Here is a 23,714-nt window from a genome sequence, read left to right as displayed (position 1 = left end):
AAATTGTGTCCCCCTCTCTTCAGTAAATCCTCAGAGAAAAGCGATCTTCAGTTTTGTGTGTGCTAAACTCTGCAGACTCCTACAGTGCACACCTGGGCCCTTCCTCCCAGGGAGGGAAGAGGGTCACTGCAGGCCTGCCACTTGCAGGGCCCTCACAGGAGAGCAGTTGCCTGACCATGCATGCACCCGTACTGCCCTTCCCGAGGGAAGGCAGAGGGTTACTACGCTTCTGCTCTTCACAGGGCCCCTGCACAGAGAACAGTCACGCAATCCAGCCACGGCTTGCAGTTCATGGCAAACCCAGCTGAAAGCCCACTCCCAAGCTCAATAAATGAAGCCAGCTTCCCCAATCTGATGCCTGGGAACTCTGCCATCTCAGGCATCCCTGTTCTTTCTGTGACCCCAGGGATCCTGAGACCACACGGTCCCACCTACGATTTTGCTCTGCTTTACCACCTGAGCACATTTCAGACAGGGACGTCTCTCTCTGGAGCAGACTTCTAAATGTTCCAATTATGAGCTCTGGGGCTATATCACTTTCTAGTAGCTGGCTTACCGAGGATCCCTCCCCTGCTGTTTATCTTCTGATACATCCTCTCCCATTCACTTTTCTGCACCTCCTACCTTGCAAAAAGTGGTCACTTTTCTATTTGCACAGCTCCACCAATTCTTGTCTTACTCTCATGTTGAGTTCACAGGTGTTCAGAATGATTTGATAGTTACCTAGCTGAATTCAAGGGACCAAATGAAACAAGGTCCTCTACTCTTCTGCCATCTTGCCTCCCTTTATTTATTTATTTATTTATTTAAAAGAGAGACAGAAAGAGAGAGAGAAAGAATGTGTGGGAGTGGCAGAGGGAGAGGGAGAGAGAATCTCAAGCAGAATCCAACATGGGGCTCAATCTCATGATGCTGAGATCGGGCCTGAGCCGAAACCAAGAGTGGTTTAACTGACTGTGCCACCCAGGCGCCCCAAAGCATGATTCTGATGTCCAAAATAGGCAGTGCATATGCGAAAATATCTATTTACAAACTTTAACTATTTTGTAAAATACCTATTGCAGACACTATCAGTATCTCCTATGAGAATTTCTACCTCTAAATCTAGGGCAATTCTTTTCCTTAGCCTCGCATCTTTGCTTGCCAGCTTCCACTAATCCAAATTCAGTGCGTCCTTCACAGCTTGGAAGAAGGTATAACCATCCAACAAAGGAATTCCCCTGCAACTTCAACCTATGTTGATGTCTTACTTTTGTGTAATCTCAAAGTGTGGTCCCCACCACCCATTCTTATATATTATTAAGTACTCATTTTATTTTTTAAAAAATCACTTGAGACTTATTTCCAGAATTATAACCAACCAAGAGGTAGTCATTGTTGCCCTTTGTTATATTTCTCACAGCACTCATTCATATATTAGAAAAATATTTAATGAGTTCCACCATGTTCTAGGCCTATGCAATGTGGTAGAGATTCAATTCAGTTCTTTGGAGCTTATAATCTGATGGAAGTGGTAAAGTGTTGTTAAATTCTACTTGCAAAGGTATGAATATCATGACCTTATAACCCCTGGAATATTGAGGATACCTAAAGAAATGGTTGTGGGATGGAACAAAAGATGGTCTCTCGTATGACTGTTATTTTTACAAATTGGTTAATGTAGTTTTTCTTTACTTTCTATGGATATATAAAGAAGGTTAACAATTGACTCTCTTACCTAAAGCAAAGCACATTAGATTTCCTTTCTAAAACATTTCTGATAAGCAGGAACAGTCATTTCATTTTGAATTTGTGTGTTGCATATAGATGATTTAGGTGACATGAATCTAAACCAAAGAATAATAGCTGAAAGTCTCTTCTTTTATTATATGCTGTGACATGTGGCATCAGCCACAAAGAATTCAAGTAAACAAACATAATTGAATACCGGAAGTAATGACTAGGTACATTTTGTAATTTTTCCCATGGACTAAGATGTAAATATATGAAAAAATATATAAAATGTGTAAAAAATGAAGTTATCATATGGTTTAAAAAATTATCTTAGGCTTTTTATTTATTCAGTATGGATCTTTAAATTTATATTTCATTCATCTGTGTAGTGAAATGTACTTCATTATTTTGGAAATTATGCCACTCATTAAAATATTATATTGTGCATATAGAACATTGATGTAGACAGAAAAAGAATTCAGTGTTTGAAAACCTTGATCGTCTGCTGTGCATATTTATCCTATTCTAACCTGGATGATTTCAGAGGTCTTTTCCTATACAGAGTCATCATAGAGGCAAATAGAAGTCCAGCTTCTGAATTTCTATTTGTATTATTATTACCTAATGAATTCTATTGTACAGCAGGTGTCAAATCATATCGGTTGTTTTGCAATTGAGTATGAATAGAAGATGTATTGCTATTGCAAATGAATCTAATATGAAACTAATGAGCAATAATGAGCAACTGTTTTGTCATTATTGAGGCAACCACTGAGATGCTAATAAACTCTCATTTTTGCTCTTTAGAAAAAGCAGTGGCCAGGATTTATAACATGGCCTTAATGTCCCCAAAGCCTGAGGCAAAAAATAAAAAAAAAAATAGTGAAATCCTAAACTGAGGATAATTTAGTCATTTTCTGTATGATTGTTCTCTCTCTTATTAAAATGAAACTGTTATAATGCTTTTCAAGAATTTCCATAACTGAAGAGAAAAGATGAAGAATGGGTGGCCATTAAATGAATATAAAGTTAAGAAGATAGGCATCTTACCTAATTTTCCTTAATGTAAATATAATAATTCTAGAGTTTTCCACTCGCCAGTTCTTTCATAGTATAATGAAGCCTAATGTAGGCAACTTTTTATTTCTAAACCCAGTTACTTCAGAAGTAACATTATTGAAAGACTTTTTGTAATTAACTTATTTGTTCCTGTGAATGGCCTAACTTGGTAAATAACCCAGAGTACTTATCACATAGTATTATGGCCATATGTTTTATGTCTCTGCCTTTTCTTCAGTAGTATAAGTGCAGGAAGCTTAATAAATATTTATAAGATGAATGGTGAATAAATAATTGAATGAATGGGGAAAAAGCTAGCACATTAAATTTGCTTTCTTAGGTAGAAATAATGTGGTTTAAAACAGTTTTTAATACATGTTCATTTGATATGTTGCAAGACTCTTAAGAACCCTGCTTTAAATACTTTATGCTACGGGACAAAAAGAAATGCTAAAGTATATATGATTTATGTGACCTTGTTGCTTCAACTGATAAACTTATAACAACTCTGAAGACAAATTTTGGTGTCTTTCTGTAGATGTTTGCTAGAATTCATGATTTTACCATATGACATAGGATTTAATCAGTACCTTGGATAACATAGAGGCCTCTAGTTATACTCTTTCATACTTTTTATACATTTATATTCTTTATATATCTATGTATGACTTTTATAGCTTCAAAAGTCTATTTATTTGATTAAAGATAATCAAAGATTTGAATTACTAAACTGTCTATCTTTGCTGTTGGTTAGGCTGCTGTAGACATATGTGTTCAAATGTGAAGCGACTCTATTTGAATAATCCAATATCGCTCACTTTAGGAAGATTTCTTTTTCATTATGTACATATATGTAGAAATTCTGCTATTTTTCTAATATATATATGACCAAACTATGTGTAAATGTTAACATATATTTATGTCCTGTAGGGTCTACCAAAATTAAGTAAACATAAGTAAAGGAGGAACTACAGCCTGAGTGAGATATACAAAATAAGAAAGCCAAAAAGACTGAAATACTAAATTATTTGACTGCAGTTCTAAAATACTACACAGTTATTAAATTACAGAGTGAGGAAGTTGATTTGAGATGGAAGTTTTGGTCAAATGGGCTGTAGCTACGAAACTTCTCTGTGTCAGGCCTCCTTTAAATGAAACCAACTGTTCAGGGACCCTGATTTTCCATCTCCCACACCTCTATACAGTGTAATGTCACAACTGCCAATAATAAAAACATTTTCTCATATTTATAAATGTACATACACTTTTACAAAATCCTAGGTTTTGAAGTATATGAAAATTTAAGTAATTACATTTTGATAACTTTTTTCTTAACATAATTTCCTTTGCTGACTTCCTAGACCTTCAGAATGAATTGGTCCAACATTCACATAATTCTTCTCACAGACATCTATGTTATTTGGGAGACTATTTTTCATGGACTTATTTCTTGCAGCCAACAATATCTGTGACTAATTGTACTACTCATAAATTCAAGTAAAGCAATGTCCTCGAAATACATCTTCTAGTAATTATTGTAGGCCTCCTGTTCTCTGTGGTGATCTAAAGAACAAAAAGGAGTGTTAATTGTGCCATATAGATATAAGTTATGGTTCATTGGGGCCCATTCATTAAAGTAAAATAAAATTCCCAACATCATCTTTAATTTTGGTAAGGAGAATCTCCTACTATTTAAAAGCATTGATAACTTTAAAAAAAAAATGTGCCCTAGAGATAAAGATATTTTCCACTGCTTCTCTGTCCTCATGAGAAAGAAGTAAAATGATGAATTATCTCCTAAATTAAAACTTGAAGTAATTCCTTTATATATCCTTGAGAATATATATTAGAACACATGAGCATTTTTTTGGAAATCTGCTACTAAACCAAGGAAATGTTTACCATTACATTTTATTAAATTTATTTCTATTAAACATTAATTGTATATAGACTTTAAGGAGAATGGTAGCACAATTTTTAAGTGGTCCTAGTTACTGATAGGGTAAAAAGATTTTTTATATACTAATATTATTTTTCATCAAAGTAATAAAAATTAAACTTATAATAAAAATTAAAATAGCACAACAGAGTTTTTAAGAAAAAGCAATAGTGGGGTGCCTGGGTGGCTCAGTGGGTTAGGGCCTCTGCCTTTGGCTCAGGTCATGATCCCAGGGTCCTGGGATCGAGCCCCGCATTGGGCTCTCTGCTCAGCAGGGAGCCTGCTTCCCTTCCTCTCTCTCTCTCTCTGCCTACTTGTGATCTCTGTCTAATAAATAAATAAAATCTTAAAAAAAAAAAAAAGAAAGAAAAAGCAATAGTTTCCTACTTCAGCTCTGCCTATCTTTTGGCTTCCTCCTATCTTTATTTCTCCTGGTTGTTACTTCCCTAATTCTTTTTTTTTAAAGATTATATTTATTTATTTGACAGAGAGAGAGACAGCGAGAGAGGGAACACAAGGAGTGGGAGTGGGAGAGGGAGAAGGAGAAGCAGGCTTCCTGCCCAGCAGGGAGCCTGAGGGGGGGCGGGGGGGGGCCTCAATCCCAGGACCCTGGGATCATGACCTGAGCTGAAAGCAGATGCCTAACGACTGACCCCCCCAGGCACCCTCTTCCCTAATTTTTTTTAAAAGCAGTTGGTATGCAGCCAGGGTGTTCCAGTCAGCCTCTATTTTGGATATATAGACTTCTGGTCTGATCATTACGTGTCTGTGCCAAAACAGTTAACAGATATTGTTAATACTAAGGTTGTCTAAATAATATAATTTCTATCCTAATCTTGACTCAACCCTATCAAAGAAAATTTTATTTCATTCTTAATACCTATCTCTCCTACCTCTTCCAATTTGTGACATTTGTAACATTTTCTAAATCTCTTCAGTTTATAATGTTGAATAATACTTTTCTTAAATACTTAAAGTTTCCCTGTATTTCTTATTCTATTTGACTCCCCATTACTACAGATATACACTCACTCAATATCTTTTCTGTCCTCCGTCTCTAATATTGATTAACATTCACATGTGCTACACCAGACTGAAATATGTATAAATTACATATACATTTATTATAACATAAACATATACATTTGTGTGTGTGTATATATATATATATTTGTATATATATAATTAATTGAATGGCAAAATTATATATAGTTATATATATTAAAAATGAGTAAACAGTATTTATATCATTATGGTTATGTAAATATTTCCTTTTCTACAAATCCAAATCCAAAGCCCAAATCCCTGAGCTACTCGAAAGAGAAATTTCTTGACATCAAATAAATAGAGCCTCTCTCCTTTCCTTCCATCAACTGCTCAAAATCATACCACACTCTGCTTCTTCTATGGATCAGAATTGTATGGGTTTTGTTTTTCCTTTAAGCTTAGAGTTTGAGACAGGGAACATGTTAGCTATCTTTATCATATCCCTAGCTTTTTCCTCATTCTGTCTATTGCTTAGAATCTCACTCTTTTTTGGAAGACTTTTTTTTGTCCCCCCCTGAAGTCCAGAGATTTCCTGTTGTAATTTGGGTTGAAATTCTTCCTAGGCCTTTCCATTCAAGACATAGGTTTTTAAAAGGGGTTGGCTTCCCATGTTGGACTTCCTTCTGGATAGGACCAACATTTCTAGTCCCAAAGATTCCCTCCTTAATGGATCAGTGTAAAAAGCAGAGTCAGAGCCTTTCCCTCTGCTCCTTAATGCAGCCTCTCACAGGACTTGCTTATTCCTTTGGCTTTCACCAACTTTTCTCTATATTGTCAGTTTTCAAAGTATGATCTGTGGTCCTCCGGGGGTCCACAAGACCCTCACGGGTGGTTTGTGAGGTAAAATAAATTTCACAGTAACGTTAAGACATGACTTGGCTTGCTTCTGTGCTTTGGCATGTGCTCTGCTGGGCAAAAACAAAGGTGCTGGGTAAAACTCGCATCTTCACATGAATCCAGACCATAGTACCAGCCGGACTCACAGTTTTTGTTTTCGTTTTTGTTTTTTTTTCTTTTTAAAACCAATTGCACAGGGGTGCCTGGGTGGCTCAGTGGGTTAGAGCCTCTGCCTTCAGCTCAGGTCATGATCCCAGGGTGCTGGGATCGAGCCCCACATCGGGCTCTCTGCTTGGCCGGGAGCCTGCTTCCTCCTCTCTCTCTGCCTGCTTCTCTGCCTACTTGTGATCTCTGTCTGTCAAATAAATAAATAAATTCTTAAAAAAAAAAAAAAAAACAATTGCACATAGAATGTTCTTGATGAAAATTAAAACTTCTTGTATAAAATTTATTGTATTAAATCTTGTCCCTTGAGTCCATGTCTTTGTAACACTGTGTGACAAGACAGAAAGTATGCATGAAGTACTTTTGCTGCATACAGAGATAGAGAAACTGTCTTGAGCAAAAGCAGTAGTGTGATTATTTGAGAAGTGAGCTGAATTACTTTTATTTTCATGGAACATTATTTTTATCTGAAAAAAATGACTGACAGAAAAAGTACGATTATGTCGACTTGGGTATTTGGCAATATTTTCTCGATAATGAATGGAGTGAAACTATCACTTCAAGGAAACCACTTACAATATTTGTTGCCAATAATAAAATTTAAGATTTCAGGCAAAAATTAAGTTTTTGGAAGACTCCTAGGCACTTCTGTGAGCTTGACAGCTTCTTAATAAAGTATTTTTTTTTTCGATGAGTTTGGTAGTGATATTAACGAATGTGGGTGGGTTTTTTTTTAATGTATTTTGTAATACAAGATCTGCATAACTCAGCAAACTATTATTTTCCAAAAGACAAATGCCTGATGTTAACAAATCATGTATGGATGAACAATTCATTCAAAGTGTCATAATGACCAATGTATTTTAATGTGATAGAGTATAGAAAGTCTGTTGATACGGTCTTAGATTCTACTTTGCAGCTAACCTTTGGGAAATTATCACTTGTCAGATACCAGTGTACTATCAGAGAAGAGTACTCACACTTATCTAAAAAGGCTATTAAAATGCTTCTTCCCTTGCCTACTACATTTCTGTGTGAGACCAGATTTTCTTGATATTTTTAATCAAAATTAAGATATCACAACAGATGGAATACAGAAGCAGAGAGAATTCAGCTGTCTTTATTAAGCCAGATATTAAAAGAGATTTGCAAGAGTGTAAGATAATGTCATTCTTCTCACTAATTTTTCTTTTGTTTGGAAAAATATAGAAATTTAGGTAAAAATATATGTTGTTTATATAAACATAGAATGAGCTTATTGGTATTCTGTTTAAAGGAACTGATAAGTTAATAGATAAACTTTTCCAGGTTTTATTTCTAAAACAGCATATATTGAAATACATAATCCACAGACAAAATGGCCTTTGGGGTTTTCAATAATTTTTAAGAGTGCAAAGTAGTCCTGAGACCAAAACTACAACTCTTCACTTCTTGCCTGCAAAGACCTAATGTTTTTGCCACATTCCCTCTTCTTATCTGAGTTTTTGTTTCTGTACATTTCTGAGTATGTTTGTCTTTCTATCTTATTCCTCCAAAGCTATCTTATTCCTCCAAACTGTATAAAGAACAGTTGTCTCAGGCTCCCCCTAAACCTTCACTTTGGGAAAATAATTATGTAGTTTATTCAGACTATTAGGTGTACCAGGTTATTGACACTGACCCATGTCCTTATCTCTTTGAACTAATGCAGTTTATGTTATAATGTTATGTCAACTTAACCATTTCCCCCTCAATTAGTAAAGGCTATTCTCCTGGGAAGGTTACAGATTTTATTTTCTTCCCAGAAAGCTAACCATGACCTTAGCACCTTTCTGATTTAAAGAGGTGGGATCTCTTTAAAATTTCAGTGCCCGTAAAGTTTTCCTCAAGAAACTCACATAGGATCATCTACTGACATTTCTGATAATTTTCTGAAGTAATAAGAAGAGGACAAAGATGGATACATCCTCTTAAAAGGGAACCTTTATCGTGGTAGCATGGCTTCATCTCTTTCTGCAGAACTTGAAAGCCTGTGTTCAGTAATTTATGTTAATGCTTTATTTTCGAAGTTTTCTTTCTTCCGTAAGCTCTTCAGACTTTGACCAAGAACTGACCTTTCCCCTCTTTGAAATTTACCCTCCAACCTCCCCCCCCTCCCAGGCTAGCTCTTCATTAGGGAAGACATACCCTCATATGGGAGACATACCCTCACGTTGCTACGCATTGCGCTCTGGTGGCAGGCCTCCCTGACAAAAATCAAAGGGCTGCTAGTGCCAGAAGGATGAACTCTGTGATCTCAGCCCCATAAAGAGAAGCATCCCCAGAGAGAGGTTCAATTCATGTCAGAGTTAAATCTTAATTCATCTGAGAGCTGAGAAGCCGTCAGGCTTTTGAATATTTTTATTGAGAAACATTTTCCAAATCACAGATCAGATTAATATTTCAGTTACTTCTTTGAATGAGTCTGGTCCAAGGCAACAAACAAAATCAGTGGATCATGTGCAGTGTGATTTAGAAAGAAGTTTTTAGAGTGTTTAAGCAATTTCTGCTACATTTTTTCTGGTTGAGTGGGGACATGGTCTAAACTCCTGTTCCCCTTTCTTTTTGCTTTCCAATTCCTTTCTCCCTTCCTTCTTTCCTCCTTCTCTCCTCTTTTCCTTTCCTTTCTTTCCTCTTTCTTTCTCTTTCTTTCTTTCTTTCCTCCCTCCCTCCCTTCCTTCATTCCTTTCCTTCTTTCTTCTTTTCACTTTTTCTAGAGATACACTGCTTTTAAGAACAATCTATTGCTTAACACAATCTGACTCAATGCAATTGTACTTAGGATTTTTGAATGCATCAACGAGAACAAACAGGTATTCTCGGAAATTAGAGTCTTCCTTTGATGTTTATGACATTAAGTACCACGCTACCCTAAGTAAGATTTGGGTTGTTAGTGCTACAGCCTGCCTTAAAGTGGCAGTGAGCCGATATAATTCTGGATTAGAAGAACTCAGTTTAGTTATGCTAAATGTTGAAAGACATATAACTAACCTTCATGGGAAATGGCATGTGGCTTCAAATTAATATTATTGAGCACTTAAATGTACTAATCACTATTCTAGGTGACTTACATGTATTATGTTATTAAACCATTAGAATCACTTTATAATATTAATGCTTTTATTGTGTCCATTTTACGGATGACAGAATCAAGGCACTGTTTTAAAACTTTGTACCAATGTATTAGAAGTGTCAAGATTGAGATTAGGATGTGGACAGTCTGGCTGCAGAAAATGTGAATTCAACCATCACACTATGATTCCTCTCCAGGTAGTAAAATAAAATGTAATTATAAAGAAACAATAGTGAATTCTGTTAGCAATTTACAGAATTTTAATTAACTCTTGTATTTAATTTTACTGAGTTATTCTCCTTTCACTGTAAGTAAGACAACTGACATATTCATGTCTTGGTACATGTTATTCCTTAATCTGGAATGACAGACTTTCTTACTATTCGAATTCAACCCATTCTTCAATGCTCATTTCAAACTTCATTTTCTTCATGAAACTATAGCTGTTAAAAAGCAGAAGCTCCTGGAATTTAAGTGTTGGTCGGAACACAGAGGATTTCTAGTATGATTTCTACCTAAATCAGAGAGTTATTGAGACATGAGCTCCTAGCCAAAAACATGCCGTTTTAAGGCGCCCAGTATCTTCTGTTCCCAAACCTCTATTTACCTAGTGATTCTGAACATCTTAGGTGAATCCAACACCTTGTTTTTCTGATTAAAATTTAGCATTATTCAGCTATTTTTTTATTAATCACCTCATTTCTTCATGTATTTGCACTTTCAGTAGTTACTTACTAGATTTTTTTTTACACACCACTCTTCTAGATGCTAGAAGAGAAAATAATAAAGACATGAATTTTGTTTAAAAAAAAATCAGATGCTTTGGAGATGCCTAACATAGATTAGGCGATCAGGGAATGACAGTAAACCTCAGACTGAGATGTGAAGAAAGAACGGGATTTAGCTGTTTGGAAAAGAGGAGGAAAAACCCTAAAAGCAGATGAAACACCTGAGGCAAGAAAAGCTAAGTCAGTTTTCCAAAATCATAAGGCTAGTAACTGGGAGAATTGAAATTCGAGTTGGCATTTTCACTCCACAGTTGATGCTCTTAAATTAGGGTAATGAAAGCGTAGCATCATATTCAGGGAGTTGTAAGTAATTATTTAAGGCTGAAGTGTGGGATGTGTTAAGTGGAAGGGTTGAGATGGTGGTAAAATGAGTCAGAAGAGTTAGGCAGGGGCCAGATTGTGACGAGTTTTGGAAGCTCTGCCAGTATGTTTGGATTATATTCTCGTTTTCTGTTTTTTGTAACATGGAAAGAGCCAGTTGAGTTTGTCCTCATGTTACTGATTTGGCTTTTTCTAAGGTCAATTTTGTTCTCTCCTGATACAATTATTCATTTTTATTCTGGGTTACTTTCAAAAGTTATTTGATTATTTGTCAATTTTGTGAAGAATTTGCCAGCTTCCTTTTCTTGTCCAATTTCACCTCAGAATATTGCCTTCTCATGACTCCCTGCTTCTGCTTTATAGAACTCATCTTCTTAGGTTTTTTTTGGTATACCAAATAAATGTTTTACACAGTATTCTTATGTTTTGTGTAGGAAGAAATTTGAGTTATGCTTTGATTTCAAGTTTTTAGGGAACTGTGCTTTTCTCTTGTGACTCAAGTATTTTTTGAAATATATGTATATGAATATATATGTGAAATATCAATATATATATGAAATATGTACATATATATACACATATAAATATATTTGTTTATCTGTCCTTGAAATCAGGAACAACTAGACAGGCAATACACATCTATACATGTCTGTATCTTTAGTTCTCTTAACTGTATATTTAAGCCATGAGAAAATTTGCATCTAGATCTGTCCATGATTTGAAAGTCAAGATTTATGGTCTCCAGTCTAATGTTTGTTGCACAGGGGATCATTGTTTTGTGTGGAATTTTCTTCTCATTTTATTTTCAGGGCTTCTAACTATTCTGGAGGGTCAAATTAATCTCAAGTTGCCATTTTTTTGTATTTTGTATGTGTCTGGAGAAAGGTGTTCAACAGTCAAATAATTTTGAGAAATACAATGTGCTGCTTTCTCCTTTTGGAAATACACCATGAAGCACCTGGAGAAGTCCTATAGCAAAGAAACTTGTTAATCATTCTTTTTAAAGCCAGTATTTGTTAAAATTATTTTCAAGAAACATGCTTTTTTTATATGTCTATGAACATTCTTTGGACTATTCTACTTTGGTAAATGCTATAGGATGAATTAAGCCTACCTCCCAATGCCTGTCAGCATTACTCTGTTGTAATACTTATTTGCAATGCTTTTCTTTATGTAGCTATATCCAGATTCTACACAACAGTGCCTCCACATCCCATCACTTCTTATCATATTGTATATATTTTAACTTTTTTTTTTTTGCTGACATATAATTTACATGCAGTAAAATTCACTCTTCTAAAAAAGTTTAGTTCTATGTTTAGAAAATGCACATAGTCATGTAACTACCACTACAATCAAGATATAGAACCATAGTGAATATCAAAAACTTCAGTGCCTAAAAGGATGTATAAACAGGGGTAATGATGAAATTTACTGACCTGAGAAGGTGTGCCTCTTATATTTGAAACATGTTCACTGATTTATTGGTAAATACAGACTATGTATCTTTATCTTAGAGTCAGAGAATAGGAGGTAGGTCAAAGTCTTTTATTTTAATGATGCATCCCATTCTGTTTTAGGAGGTGGATTTTGAGATATTCAAGGATGTTATTCTTTTCCATCTGTCCCTGTGGATAGAGAAATTCTTATCATTCATCTTCCCAACACTTCCTTCTTCCTGACTAAATAGGGTTTGTGTTCTTTACCTCTCCTTTGTTTAATCCAGTGTGTGTGTGTGTTTGTGTGTATTATAATGAGAAAATGAGAACAATCTATGAAATATTATGTGTTTTCCCACACTAACAGCAATCACAGTTTTTTTATATTAAAATGCTACTGAAATACAAGATATTCTTATACTTCTCATCTTCACAATGGTGTTCAGTAAAATTTGAGTAAAAGTTTATATTTAATGAATGCTTTTTCTTTGAATGACTGAGTGGTTCAGTAATTTGTGAATTATTGTGCAACACTAGCCAGTAATATTGGGGTGATGTTTACTTTTAGACCTGGGGATGGTTTTGATGATATGTACAAAAAGTTCCTATGCCATTTTGAGAGACAAATTTTAATGTATTTCTGCTTATAATCTGATGCTATCATCTAGACCATATTTACCCTGTATTATTCTTTTCTTTCAGCTCAGTATGACATACTCGTTTTTAGTACAAGATAGGTCATGTTTATCTGTTGCACTGTCTATGGTCCAGTGATCTCTTTTGTAGTCTAAGGGGAACTGTATGAAAACTGAACTGTGTCAAGGAGACTAAGAGTGTTAAAGTTCACCAAGAAATCAAGATGAGCTTTTGCAGAAACAAGAGGGAGTTAAAATTAGTATGAATTGATTTCCTACCCCCTTTTCAGAAATTGTTCTCACATGTTGAGAGCCCCTTGGCCATTTATGTTATGCTCTGTGTTATGGCTGTGACATGACTATGCCAGAGGATGGCCAAGGTCAACAATGTGACCTATTTTTATTTTTTCTTAATAGGAAAAAGTTGCCATTCTTTTCCCACACTGGCAGAGTCTTTCTGTGTGTGTGGCTTTGCAGACTCCTTTTTGTGAACATTTCACATCTTTTCCTTTGATTAAGCTTGTTAGATTTCAGACCTCCTTGAACTTTAAACTTCTCATTTCCAGCTTTTCCAGTTAGATGTTCTAAATCTAGTGATCTATTATACAGTGTTATTAACTTATCTATCCTCTGGCAGCTTTATAAATTATTTTGGAAATATATTTTTCTTAAAGCAGTAACACAAACAGGAGGTAAACATTATTTTAAACTACTTTCTACTTAAAATTGGGAATTTTATTTACAAATCTGAATTCTCTGAAAAAAAATGAGAATGCATTTATAATGTGGATACTTTATACATCTCAACTTCCAGGTTTTCTTGAACTTCAAGGCTACATTACAAAGAAGGCTTAGTTGTTTGTTGATTAAATCTGTGGCACTTATTGGCTTAAGAATGGATCTACCTGAACGGATTACTAATGCATTAAAAATAACATACAGGCACTATGGAAATAGCAACAACTAAACTTTAAGTAAAACATGAAGTATTTAGCAGAAAACTGATGCCATATAACAGGTAATTAAAATATAAATTTCTTTTTTTAAAATGCCCAAACAGAACCCAATGTTCCAACTCACTTAATGTGTGTGAACAAAACCAAATAATGTTAGAATTGTATGTTAGGAAATATTGTCGCGAAACTTTCTGTCAAGACGGTAGCCTTAGCTGATTGGAAATGCCACCAATCACTTTCTGGAGCCAAGCCCAGAGGATATTAGAAAAAAATAAAATAATTTAAACATGTATTTGAATGTGAATCCATGAAATGGGAAGCTTAGTTGCCAGAAACAGACTGAAACAGGCAGAATGGTGAGCTGATACTAAAGTTGAATGTCTCATAGGGCATCTCCAGACATTGATGCCTGGCTTTGGTATCTTTGTGGATGGGTGGTGAGGGACTGGATCCATGCAACTAGAGTACAGAAACTGAACTATAAAGGGGTTGCTGTGCTCAAGAAACTGGAAATAGGAAAAAAACAAAAACAAAAAACCACACACACACACACAAAAACCCAAACCCTGTCTGCTAGCTAGGAAGCAATAAAAAACTGGCATTCTCTAGTGCCTTGGGTGGGAAAAGTCAAGAGCTAGCACACACTTTGAATAACTATGAAGACCAAATTCACACTGACTGTAGTAGGTGGTAGAACCATAGGTAAAAATCATTACAAAAAACACTGAACCACTGCTGAAGATAAAATATCTCAAGCAGTAGAAATCATAAACAATATGAAGAGGCTTTAATGTAAGTATGCCAAAAATGTAAAAGAGATAACAGAAAGAAGAAAACATAAAGCTTGAATAAGAAAGTATGAAAGAAGAGTATTTTTAAATTTTTTAAAATGAAATTATAATTTATGTACAGTAAAATTCACCCTTTTTGGTACACAGTTCTCAAGTTTTGGCAAATATACCCAGTCGTGTAACCACTATCACTCTAATTGAGATATAAAATATATTATATTATAATTATATATGTACTATGTAATTACATATTTATTATATTATATATAATGTATTATAATATATTTTATATCTTGACTATATATATATATACACACACACACACAGTGTGGGTTTATTCATAAATTAAGCCCCAAATATTTCCCACGCCCCCTTTTGTAGCTGACTCATCCTTCCAAAAGGCCCTAAAACCAGTTGATCTGTATTCTGTCCCAGCAGTTTTGGCTTTTCCAAAATATCATGTAAATGAAGTTATATAGTGTGCATAGCCTTTTGAATGTAGCTTCTTTCACTTAGCATCACACTTCGGAGATTCATCCATGTTGTTACAAGGATGAGGAGTTCCTTCCTTTCTATTACTGAATTATTATTCCACTGCATGGAGTTGCCACATTGTTTTTGTCTGTTCTATAGTTTTTAGCAATCATGAATAAAGATGCTATAAACATCTGCATGTAGGTTTTGGTGTGACCACAAATTGTCATTTCACTCAGATAAATACCTAGGAGTTAGAAGTATACTTAATGCACTTCATAAGAAACTTCCAAACACTTTGAAAGAGGCTGTTAACAATTTGCATTTCCACCAGTGACATTTGAGCGATTCTAGTTGTTCTGCATCCCACCAGCAATTTGTAATGACATTGGGAACTTTTAGCATGATTTTGAATAGGAAGGTTGAAGATGGAGCATCTTTACTTTATTTCTGATCTTGGGGCAAATCATTCCCTCGTACATACCATGGTTAGTTGATTTTTTTGTAAACGTCCTCTACCAAATTAAGGAAAAAAGGAAATTCCCTTCAACTCTGAGTTTGGTGAGAGCTTTTTGTTTGCTTGTTTGTTGAATCAATCACATTTGAATGTTGAATTTCAATACATTTCTTTCCTTCATCTGCTGAAATGTTAATGTCTTTTTTTTTTAATGTTTTAGTCTGTTACTATGGTGAATTACATTGATCCATTGACAAATGTTTAACCGACCTTAAACCCTTGGGATAAATTTTATTTGGTTATGATGTATTGTTCTTTCTGCTTATTGCTAGATTTAATTTGACGGTATTTTGTTAAGGATATTAGTGTCTGTTCACGAGGAACATTGACAATTTTCTTGTCATCTATTTGCATGAATTTCTTGGCCTCATAAAATACGTTAGTAAATATTTTCTCTTCTATAATATGGAAGGGTTTGTATAGAATTGATATTATTTAGTCATTAGTTATTTGGTAGACGTTGTCAGGGGAGCCGTTTGAGCCTGGAGTTTTCTTGGTTAGGAAATTTGTAACTACAAATTTATCCTTAACAGATGTAACTTTTAGTTTGTCTAGTTTTTCTTGAGTGAGTCTGACAGTTTGTATCTTTAAAATAATTTAACCCTGGGGCACCTGGGTGGCTCAGTGGGTTAAGCGTCTGCCTTTGGCTCAGGTCATGATCCCAGAATCCTGGGATGGAGCCTCGCTTCTGGTTCCTTGCTCAGCGGGGAGCCTGCTTCCCCTATTCTCTCTGCCTGCTGCTCTCCCTGCTTGTTGCGCTCTCGCTCTATCTCTCTGTCAAGTAAATAAATACGATCTTTAATAAATAAAATAAGATAACTTATCCTTTTGATATATGTTGTCAAATTTATGGGAAGAGTTGTTCATAATATTCCCTTTTTATCTTTTTATGTTGGTAGTGGTATCCCTTTATTCAAAATGGATCATCTTAATCAGCCAACTGAAAATTCTAGAAAACAAAAATCTACTAATTGAAATTAAAAGGTTAAACAGCAAATTAAATACACATGAAACTTAAGTGAACTGGAAGATATAAGATAGGAGAAAAATCATTCACAAAGTAACAAATAAAAACCAAATATGAGAAATATGAAATAAAAATTGAAACACAGAGGACAGAATGATAAGCTTGAATGTATGTCTAGTAAGAATTCCAGAGAAGGAGAATAAATAGAATGGAGAAACAGAAATATTCAAATAGTTAATATTCAGTGATTTTCTAGAGGTTGAAAAATGAATCCACTGTTTTGAAGCCCACTGAGTCCTAAGCAGGAAAAATAAAAACAAAATAGATACCTAGACACACTGAGATAAAATGTCAGTACATCAAAGTACTGAGAGCAATAAAACAACTTTCATCTTAGACTCTATAACTCTGATAAATTGTCACCCAGGATTAAGTATGAAATAAAGACATTTTCATGTATTATTAATACACGTAATACACACATGTTCTTGCAGAAAGAAAAATAATAAGAAGGAAATTAAATCTAGAACAAAAACATGTCATGTATGAGGAAATAATAAACAAAGAAAGTTGTAACTATATTAATTAGTAAAAATGAAAGATTTGTCTGAGAAGATAATTTTTTTTAAAGGAGAAGATAGCAACCACATAGACAAAAGGAGGAAATGTCTGGATCTGAAATATTCTGAGTTTCCTATATAATTTAAGAGGAGGATAGGGCTATAGACTACTTAGGTAAAACAGGTTTGGAGAAATAAGTATACATTTTAAAACTTAAAAATTAAAATGGGAATATTTTAATTTAAAAGAGTACAGGTTGACAAAAAAAATTAAAAAGTTAAAACGTTAAACTAAAAGCCTTTAATTCAAAAGAGGGAAAGGTGACAACTAACGCAATAAAAACAGAAGGTAAGGCGCAGCAAACATTGTCTTCTGCGCGGGGCCATCCAAGCGGGTTCTCTCCGGGCACAACGGCAACTCTTAAGGAAACACAGATTGCACCTGTGGCAGAAGAAGCGTCAGCCATCCCAAACAAAAAGATCACTGTAGTGGGTGTTGGACAAGTTGGTATGGCCTGTGCCATCAGCATTCTGGGAAAGTCCCTGGCTGATGAACTTGCCCTTGTGGATATTTTGGAAGATAAACTCAAAGGAGAAATGATGGATCTGCAGCATGGGAGCTTATTTCTTCAGACACCTAAAATTGTGGCACATAAAGATTACTCTGTGACTGCCAATTCTAAGATTGTGGTGGTGACTGCGGGAGTCCGCCAGCAGGAGGGAGAGAGCCGGCTCAATCTGGTGCAGAGGAATGTTCATGTCTTCAAATTCATTATTCTGCAGATAGTCAAGGACAGTCCTGATTGTATCATAATTGTGGTTTCCAACCCAGAGGATATTCTCACATATGTTACCTGGAAACTAAGTGGACTGACTACCCAAGCACCTTGTGATGGGAAGTGGGTGTAATCTGGATTCTGCAAGATTTCGTTATCTTATGGCTGAAAAACTTGGCATTCATCCCAGCAGCTGCCATGGATGGATTTTGGGAGAACATGGTGATTCAAGTGTGGCTCTGTGGAGTGGAGTGAATGTGGCCAGCGTTTCTCTTCAGGAACTGAATCCAGATATGAGAATAGACAACGACAGTGAAAATTGGAAGGAAGTGCGTAAAATGGTGGTGGAAAGTGCCTACGAAGTCATCAAGCTAAAAGGATATACCAACTGGGCTATTGGATTAAGTGTCGCTGATCTCATTGAATCCGTGTTGAAAAATCTATCCAGGATTCATCCAGTGTCAACAATGGTGAAGGGAACGTACGGCATTGGGAACGAAGTCTTCCTCAGCCTTCCTTGTATCCTGAACGCTCGGGGCTTAACCAGTGTGATCAACCAGAAGCTGAAAGATGATGAGGTTGCCCAGCTCAAGAAAAGTGCAGATACCTTGTGGGACATCCAGAAAGACCTAAAAGATGTGTGACTCCTGGCTTCTAGGCTGTAGAAATTTAAAACTACAATGTGATTAACTGTGAGCCTTTAGTTTTTCATCCATATACATGGATCACAGTTTGCTTTTATCTTCCTAAATATGTGAATCTGGGCTCACAGAATCAAAGCCCATGCTTGGTTTAATGCTTGCAATATGAGCCCTTGAACAAATAAAATTAACTATTGTAGTGTGAAAAAAAAAAAAAAAACAGAAGGTAAACTTTCCAGATTATTGGAGAAAAATTAAAGGAATAAACAGAATTTGATAACTCTAATAGGTGGTGGAAAGAAAAAATAAAGTTAGGTTTAATAAAAATTATGGTAAATAAAAAGGAAAACATTAAAAATTATTGTATACATGTCAGTAATAACATTAAACATTAATAAAATGAACTTTAAAAATAAATTTTTTAAAGATTTTATATATTTGGGAGAGAGAGCAGGAGCAGGGGGAGGGGGAGGGTCAGAGGGAGAGGGAGAAGCAGGCTGCCCCCTGAGCAGGGAGCCCTATATGCAGGGCTCCATCCCAGGACCCTGAGATCATGACCCTAGCCAAAGGCAGATGCTTAACCGACTGAGCCACCCAGGTGCTCCTGAAATAAATTTTGTTACTAAAAGAGAAACGGTATAAATTTTGAAAGCATATGGCATAAAATAAAAAATTCTTAAATAATGATGAAGGTATACCTGCAAGTCTTAAAAGAAAGCTGCTGTTAAAATTTTAATGTTGGGAGAACCAGATTTGAAGGAAAGCAGTAATGGTATGTCAGTTATTTGCCTTATGTCTCTTAACACCAATCTGCTCTTAACTTGTCACTGGTACCGGGATTTTGCAAACTGCATTTCCCAGATGCTGTTCGAGCTGGTTTCCATTAAGCTTTGCCAATAGATGGCACCAGAGAGAGTGAAAGGAATTACAGACTTTGCATTCTTCTGTCATTGTTGCTCCATCATGTCCCTTAGCTTCTGCTTCCATCTTCTTTCAGCGCATCCAGAACCAGTCTGGTCCCACCTGTTTCATTAGCAACCTATGCACCACTTTTGTGGGGCAGCTGCTCTGAGCTTATAGGTTCTATTCCTTCCCTGAGTCCTAGAGATAGTAACTGCCCTCACAGTTATCATCTCTGGGCTCCCTCAAAATTTTCAACGCTCCACCATTTGTGCCACAGATTCTCTGTACAGTGTGGTTTTCTTTCCTGATGGGATCCTGACTATATAGGTCAGGATAGAAAAGAAATGGAGATTCATGAAGTGATTATCCATCTGAAAGACACAGGTCAATATCCTTTACTTAGTTGATGATAATATCTGATGATGCATGCAGCAAAAGCCTACTAAAGAATACTGATCAATTACATCTAGAAATCCCCTCATTTTTGGTTTTCTGGTATTTTCTCATGATTCGATTGAGGTTATACATTTTTTGGCAAGAATGCCACAGGAGTGATGTTGTGTTCTTCTCAGTGCATTGTATCAGGAGAGACATGGAGTGATAGGTTTCATCACAAGTGATGTCACCTTTGAAAGGTGAAGGTAGGCGTTAGGTAGTATCTACCAGGTTTCTCCACTGTTATAGTGGAATATTTTGACGTTCTTATCTATGAAAGTCTTAGGAAGCAGCAATCTAAAAAATAATTTGAGTATAGAAGAATTTAAAAATATTACTAAAAATTCAATATTGTAGGGGCGCCTGGGTGGCTCAGTGGGTTAAAGCCTCTGCTTTCGGCTCAGGTCATGATCCCAGGGTCCTGGGATCGAGCCCCGCATCGGGCTCTCTGCTCGGCGGGGAGCCTGCTTCCTCCTCTCTCCCTCTGCCTGCTTCTCTGCCTACTTGTGATCTCCCTCTGTCAAATAAATAAATAAAATCTTTAAAAAAAAAATTCAATATTGTAGACATGGTATAGGCCCTGCCCCTAAAATAATGTACATTCTATTCAAATACATGTTCAAAAGTACAAAAATTGGCGATATATTAAGCTACTAAAAAGTCTATAACTTCCAAAAACATGGTAACATATAAATCATATGACCTGATCTTAACACAATGTAATTAGAAATAAAAAGATGTTGGGGTCCCTGGGTAGCTCAGTTAGTTGAGCATCTGATTCTTGGTTTTTGGCTCAGGTCATGGTCTTGGAATTGTGAAATCAAGCCCAATCTCTGGCTCCACACTGGGTATGAAGCTTGCTTAGGATCCTCTCTTCCTCTCCTTCTGCCCCTCTCCCCCCACCCCCCCCAAAGAAAGAAGGAAAGAAAGAAAGATGTTGAAAACAAACAAGAAAAGCGCTTTTAAATATCTCATAGTGTAAGGGCCTATTTAGCCAGAGCGGCCCCACCTCGGTTGAACAGCCATTTTGTTGTTTATGCAGTAAAACTTAAATTGACCCTGAGCCCCCCCCCCCCCCCCCCCCCCCCGGGGAACTTACTTAAAAGCAAGTCTGGGAAACCAGTTCCAGGTAACAAAGCCCAAATACAAGGGTGGGTCAGGTCAGGTGGAGATAACAGGAATGCAGGGATGAGTCGGGTCAGGTGGAGACATTCAATCAGTAAAGCCTGCATACTGTCTCCCTAGCTACCAAGGAGTATGGGCCCCGCCCTTGGGGTGCCCTTTGGGCACCCATTCTGACTAAGGTGATAGGCTAATTCAAACAGCTACTATGGGGTGAACTGTAGTACAATTGGCCACCCGTGTGTGACCTAGCATAACTGTGCAGCTTTCTCTGTGTATTGCAATCTCATTGTCCACCTGTGTGTGGCCAGGCTCAACCGCATGGCCTTTGCTCTATAAAAGTTAGTCTGTGAGGCAGGGAGGGGTCGTCCTCTCTGTAAGGGGCGGCCCCGACCGGTCTGTTTGACGGTCGGTTTGATTCTTGATGCTTGGCGTGAAATAAAGCTTTGCTTGACCTTCACTTTGTATCAGTCTCGCTCCTTCGACCATGGACCCATTATTGGGGGATCCAACATTGGGGACCCAACAGTAGGATAAACATTAAATTGTAATATACCTTATAAAATATTTAGAAACAAACAGTAGAAGTACCTTATATTAAAACTTGTGTGATGTACCTGGAGGGTAAATTTATATGCTAAGTAGATATTTTAGAAAATAAGGAAAATTGAAAGATTGAGTTGTTTTTTAAAAAAACAATTAAATTAAATTTTCCTTTTCCCAAATAAAAAGTAAAAAAATGGAAAAAACAGAAACAGCCAGGAATTAATTACACAGAAAGCAAAGAAACAACATTAATTACCAATAAGGGCAAAATATGGTTTTTTTGCAAACAACAAATAAATACTGACAACATTGATCAAATGGAAAAGAGAGAAGGTGCAAATATGCTGGTAGAATGAAAATGCAACATCAGCACAGTTTTTGTAGAACTGAAGAAAAAAGCATAGAGAAATACTAGAATAACTTTAAACTCAATAAAATTTAAGCCCTAAAATAAATGGAGAATGTTTTAGGAAAAAATATAAATTCCAATATTCTTTAAGACATAACAGATACAAGAAATTGAATTGGTAAAAAAGTTCTCCCTTCCTGCCCCCTAGCCTGAAAAGGAACCAAGCTGAAGTTGTTCTGTAAGGGCCTATTCAGCCAGAGTGACCCCACCCCAGTTGAACTGCCATTTTGTTGTTTATGCAGTAAAACTTAAATTGACCCTGCCTCCCCCACCCAGAGAAACTTACTTAAAAACAAGTCCTGGAAACCAGTCCCAGTAACAAAGCCCAAATACAGGGGTGGGTCAGGTCAGGTGGAGACATCCGATCAGTGGGGGGGCACATACTGTCTTCCTAGTTACCAAGGAGTATGGGCCCCGCCCTTTGGGCACCTTTTGGATGCCAATTCTGACCAAGGTGATAGGCTGGTTCAAACATCTACTAGGGTAAATTGTAATTCAATTGGTCACCTAGCATGACTGTGCAGCTTTCTCTGTGTGTTACAATTTCGTTGGCCACCTATGCATGGCCAGGCCCAACCACATGGCCTTTGCCCTTAAAAGCTAGTCTGTGAAGCAGAGAGAGGTTTCCCTCTCTGTAAGAAGTGCAGCCCCGAACGTTCGGTTTGATTCTTGATGCTTGGCGTGAAATAAAGCTTTGCTTGACCTTCGCTTTGTATCAGTCTCGTTCCTTTAATCATGGACCCATTATTGGGGAACCCAACATTGGGAACCCAACAGTTCTATGAATTTAACTAATTTTCAAGGAATCAATAATGCAAATCTTAGAGTTTCAGAGAACAAACTAAAAGAGCCAAAGCTACCCAACCTAAATTTGATATTAGTATAAGCTAATACCAAAACTAGATAAGGGCAATACATAAAAATGCAATTAAAGATTAATACACTTAAGAAAATAGAAGCTAAATCATAAACCAAATTCTTGCAAATCAAATCCAGGAATATTTTTAAATAATTTACTTTGACTAAGTACGCCTTACTATAGGAATATGTAAGAAACATTTAATATTATATTTATTAATGAAATATCCTGCATTGGCAAAAAATGTGATCATCTCAATAGGAATAACAGAAAGATGCATTCATGATAAAAAGGCTAAAATAACTAGTTGTAAGAGGTAATTTCTTCAAACTGGTAAAATGTTAGAAGCAGTCTCTTTGAAACCCTTTGTAAGGATGCCTTCAATATCTGTTCTCTCTACGGTAATAGAACTACAGTTTTTAGGGTGGGCCCATGGCTGCCTATATGGCCCAACCTCTCCATTAAATGGGTATAACTATGTCCATTTTTGGAAGTGTTTAGGAAATGATGTGTGTAACTTTTAAGGTACAAATTTTTTTTTTAAGATTTTGTGTATTTATTTGACAGACAGAGATCATAAGTAGGCAGAGAGGCCCACAGAGAGGAAGGGAAGCAGGCTCCCTGCTGAGCAGAGAGTCTGACACAGGGATCCATCCCAGGATCTGGGATCCCGGGATCATGATCTGAGCTGAAGGCAGAGGCTTTAATCCACTGAGGGTTTAAC

The 23,714-nt window shown here is 36.3% G+C and overlaps 1 protein-coding gene across 1 annotated transcript; it reads left to right on the top strand.

Annotated features, from left to right (window-relative positions):
* Nucleotides 1-17,719: 17,719 nt before the first annotated feature.
* LOC308349102 (L-lactate dehydrogenase B chain-like) lies at nt 17,720-18,719 on the top strand (the record flags this gene model as incomplete). Its single annotated transcript, XM_080813629.1, is given in 2 exon segments — nt 17,720-18,172; nt 18,174-18,719. Coding segments are annotated over 2 exon segments (909 nt in total). The 5' UTR covers nt 17,720-17,809.
* Nucleotides 18,720-23,714: the final 4,995 nt, after the last annotated feature.

This window comes from Martes martes (assembly GCF_963455335.1).
Source record: "Martes martes genome assembly, chromosome: 9".
Taxonomy (NCBI): domain Eukaryota; kingdom Metazoa; phylum Chordata; class Mammalia; order Carnivora; family Mustelidae; genus Martes; species Martes martes.
Note: the sequence above shows the minus strand (reverse complement) of the source record. Positions and strands in the feature narration are given on the sequence as shown.